Source organism: Sinocyclocheilus grahami, unplaced genomic scaffold (assembly GCF_001515645.1).
Source record: "Sinocyclocheilus grahami isolate Dianchi unplaced genomic scaffold, SAMN03320097.WGS_v1.1 scaffold339.1, whole genome shotgun sequence".
NCBI classification, from domain to species: Eukaryota; Metazoa; Chordata; class Actinopteri; order Cypriniformes; family Cyprinidae; genus Sinocyclocheilus; species Sinocyclocheilus grahami.
Genome location: NW_015505518.1, coordinates 1100980 through 1105272, shown reverse-complemented (window position 1 = coordinate 1105272; position 4293 = coordinate 1100980). Strand labels below are relative to the sequence as shown.

At 36.4% G+C, this 4293-nt stretch overlaps 1 protein-coding gene across 2 annotated transcripts in view; it reads left to right on the top strand.

Annotated features, from left to right (window-relative positions):
- LOC107603041 (importin subunit alpha-4-like) overlaps positions 1-4293 on the top strand; it is a 25621-nt gene that overhangs the window by 18089 nt on the left and 3239 nt on the right. For both annotated transcript variants that reach the window (XM_016295734.1, XM_016295732.1), the window contains exons 7-13: positions 127-212; positions 327-413; positions 923-1092; positions 1720-1764; positions 2180-2311; positions 2412-2540; positions 2724-2828. In XM_016295734.1, coding sequence (XP_016151220.1) covers positions 127-212; positions 327-413; positions 923-1092; positions 1720-1764; positions 2180-2311; positions 2412-2540; positions 2724-2828 — 754 coding nt within the window. The remainder of the gene's footprint in view (positions 1-126; positions 213-326; positions 414-922; positions 1093-1719; positions 1765-2179; positions 2312-2411; positions 2541-2723; positions 2829-4293) is intronic.

Below are 4293 nucleotides of genomic sequence, written 5' to 3'. Positions count from 1 at the left end.
ATATATATATATATATATATATATATATATATATATATATATATATATATATATATATATATATAGTAAATGTTAAATAAATATTGGACAATGAATGAAATTGTCTCTTTCTTTTTTTTTTGTCAGTCCTTCATTGCAGTTTGAAGCTGCCTGGGCTTTGACCAACATTGCATCAGGGACGTCTGCACAGACACAGGCAGTGGTCAAATCCAGTACGTTGTTTGGACAGGCTTTCGTCTACTGGATCAGCCTGTTTTCACTTCATCAGTTCTGTGTGTAGCTGCTCGGTGTGTATGTTCTCTCATTCTCTCTCTCTGACTGTGTAGATGCTGTCCCATTGTTTTTGAGACTTCTCCAATCTCCTCATCAGAATGTGTGTGAGCAGGCCGTGTGGGCGCTGGGAAACATCATTGGTGAGTACCTGAGAAATGTCCTCACACTGTTACTGCTTCTGAATTTTGTAACTGAAAATGAGAATAAGAATTTAAATTGAAATGAGAGTTCTATGTGTAATATGTGAACGTTTGGATGCCATGCCTAAAGCAGCTGCTTCATGCATATTGGTGACATTGACGCATTGAAAGCTGTTGGTTCAACCAACATTAAACACCAAAGGAAGAATCTATCATTTTAAATTTGTATTTATTTATTTACTAATTTTGAAGGTTCACAACCCTTCAAAGCTGTACTTGCATTGCGCCACCTATAGTACTGGAGTATATTCACTTTGTTCAACGAATTTGTTTTGCTCTCTGTGCAAATAGTTTTTTTTTACCACATTTGAATTTCTTTAGTACGAAACTGTCTATAAAATTTAATTTTAAAATGTATCCAAAAAGGCTGGTCCATAATTTGAGAGTTGTAACAGCTGAGATGCTCATCAGAACTTAACACACGTGTTTGTTTCATGGGCCCTGTGTAGGTGATGGACCTCAGTGTCGAGATTACGTCATCTCGCTCGGTGTGGTCAAACCTCTCTTGTCGTTTATTAATCCTTCCATCCCCATAACCTTCTTGAGAAACGTTACCTGGGTCATTGTCAACCTGTGCCGAAACAAAGACCCACCTCCACCTATGGAAACGGTACAAGAGGTGAGGAGTGTGAGTGATTGTATGTGCATTTCGTACACTATTTCTTTTGAGTTGGTAAAAATCATTAACCAATCAATCAACAACTTCACCACACATTTTTTTGGTAATCTAAAATAATGCTTGGTCTATGGCTGTTTGACTTATTTATATGTATGAAGGACTTAATAAACTGGCATTTTATTCAGTAAAGCATCACTGCCACAATATCTTAAAGATTGTGTAAGATATTATGTGGCAGATTTTTTCTTCTTAGATTCACCCTCTCTCAATAATACGAGGTGTGTTTCCTTTCAATTAAGTGCAGCTCTGTGCAGCTATTATGCTGTGTAAACGACATGCCAATATTTGATCATTTTTCTTTCCTCTTGTCTGTAATGTGGAGGTGTAGCTTTGAGCTGAAAGGAACATATTCATGTACCTCCTGCTGCTAGGAAATCATTAGACTGTGTTCTCACTCTCTGTTATTTTGTGTGTGTGATATAACAACTGTTTCATAGATGGCAGGTCTAATGAATATTCTTGTTGTCCTACAGCTGATTTCATGTTTACATGGTGTTTGCTTATTCTCTCAGTCTGGTGGTTTAAAATAAAATATAAATTTCTAAAATTTCCGTTTTTCACTCACAGATTCTTCCTGCCCTTTGTGTACTCATATATCATACAGATATAAATGTAAGTACAAGAGATGAAAAAAAAATGTATTCTCTAAACCATAAGTGTTGCTCTTAATTACATAAATAGTGTCATAAATTTGGTTTTAGTTACTTGACTGGCTACTTTACATTATTCTTTAGTGATTATCACACAAAAAAGGGTATTCTGTTCCCTTGAGGGGATTTATTTTGCAATAACGATTGGCTGACATTTATCTCAACTATTATATGGCTTCTTTGTCAAATAAGTACTTTAACATAAAATATTAATTTTATTTTTAATACTTTATTTTGACAAATCCTCTAATAAGAAAGAAAAATGGTAAATTTAACCCCTCAGTGTTACAATTAACCAAGCAGAGAGCTGTTTAATAAATGGTAGAATCTGGGTCTGCATTTGCATTTAGAACACTAAAATCTCCTCCTCCTCCTAGATTCTGGTAGACACTGTGTGGGCTCTGTCATATCTGACAGATGGAGGTAACGAGCAGATTCAGATGGTAATAGACTCAGGTGTCGTCCCCTTCCTTGTTCCACTGCTCAGCCACCAAGAGGTCAAAGTTCAGGTAAAAATAATACCATGTATGTTAAATACCATTTATATACATAAAAAAAAACACACACACAAAGCCATTTTCTAAAAGTGTTTTTGTATCCTCTGCTCAGACCGCAGCGCTGAGAGCGGTGGGGAACATTGTAACAGGGACGGATGAGCAGACTCAGGTGGTGCTCAACTGTGATGTCCTCTCTCACTTTGCCAACCTGCTCACACACCCCAAAGAGAAGATCAACAAGGTGAGACAGACAACCCCCCCCCCTCCCCCCGATCCCATTTGTGTAAAATGTAATCAAGATGATGAAACCCAAACATTTACTTGCGTAATTTCATAAGTGACTCCAGAAATCTCCCCAGTCCCAGTGTAAGCGCTGTGGCACATGTTTAGAGTACATCTGTGATGTTTCTGTTCTTCCCTGCAGGAGGCAGTGTGGTTCCTGTCCAATATAACAGCAGGTAACCAGCAGCAGGTGCAGGCTGTAATAGATGCTGGTCTCATACCCATGATCATTCACCAGCTTGCCAAGGTAAAACTTTATCTGCATAGCCTGCTGTACACCCACTTTTCATTTTAGCATTCATTACAGCTCCTAATTTGAGAACTGCTACAGTATACTGTATATACTGTGGGGTCCAAAAATCTCGAGACAAGTTGTGAAAATGCTTCTATGTTGCGTTTTTCCTTTTTATATATATATATATCTATCTATTTTATTAATCTTATTTAATCTTGCTTTTAACATTTATTTTAAATCCAGACAATTTCTGGTGATCAGAATATCATAGAGATTTGATGGTGGGTCTTATTTGACTTGGGCCAATAAGCAATAAGGGGCCAATAAGTAACCACTTATAACACCCTAGAATCGGCATGAACCACTCATATTTTCTTGAGAAAATTAAAAACATTTGTTGTAATATGATTATTTCACTATTAATAATCTGTTGTATGGCATCAGAAATCAATTCTAGAGCTTGAATCTTGACCAGTGGTTCTCAACCCGCGGCCCGTCACAAATTCAAATGCGGCCCACCGTGCTGAACACAATAAAAAAAAATACTTTCAGTTTTACAATTCATTTTAGTTTTTACATTAATTTAAAAATGTACTAAATAAATATAAGCTATAGCCTAATGTTTTTATGTAAAATAATTTTGCTTTCATATATTATTTTCAGACATGAGCAGTACTCACATAGCCTAATTAACGTTATGCATTTAAAGTAACGACCAAGTGGCCAGTGGCAGACAGTGAGCATAAGTTTGATCAATTTAGCCTTCTCAAATCATCACGACTTGACTAAAATAAAATCTATAGATATAAAATAGTTCAAGCATATAACAATGTTTAAACGTTAAACCTAGATAAATGTGCGCTATATCCAATAGTTTGTGCAGAGAGTAGAAGCTGAAGCGCGCTTTGCAGGACATAGAGACGCCAGCGCGATCACTTGCATTTTTTTTCAGTGGATACACCGTCATTTTTGCTCATAAAGGTAAGAGTAATACATCATTTGTAACTGTAAAGGGTCTACTTTTATTTGTGTGCACTCACAATATCAACTAAACGTTGTGCTTTTATAAAATAATCAAACATGATGCGCTTTCTGCCGTCTCGTCTTGAACAGGCACGCTTCACAAAAATGAACCGAAACTCAGCGAATACATGCCTCACAGACATGATAAATATATCTATAGAAAGCTTTAAATTACTACTTAACGAAATAAAACAAATAAAAAAACACAAACTCTTTCATTATGATCATAATCTGTAAAGATGCACTTCTCTCTAAAGGCGCGTCTAGTGAAGAGATGGCGAGTCAGGATCGACAACTTCATCCTTGCGACACCGACTCAGAAAACAATAGTTTATTAGTAAATAATTAAAATATCTCCTTACTGTTTCCCCCCCGACACATTTATGGTAATTACTTTTGCAGATGCTTTGCGGCAATCTTAAGCCTATTGCGTGCATTTGAACGCAGAATTCTT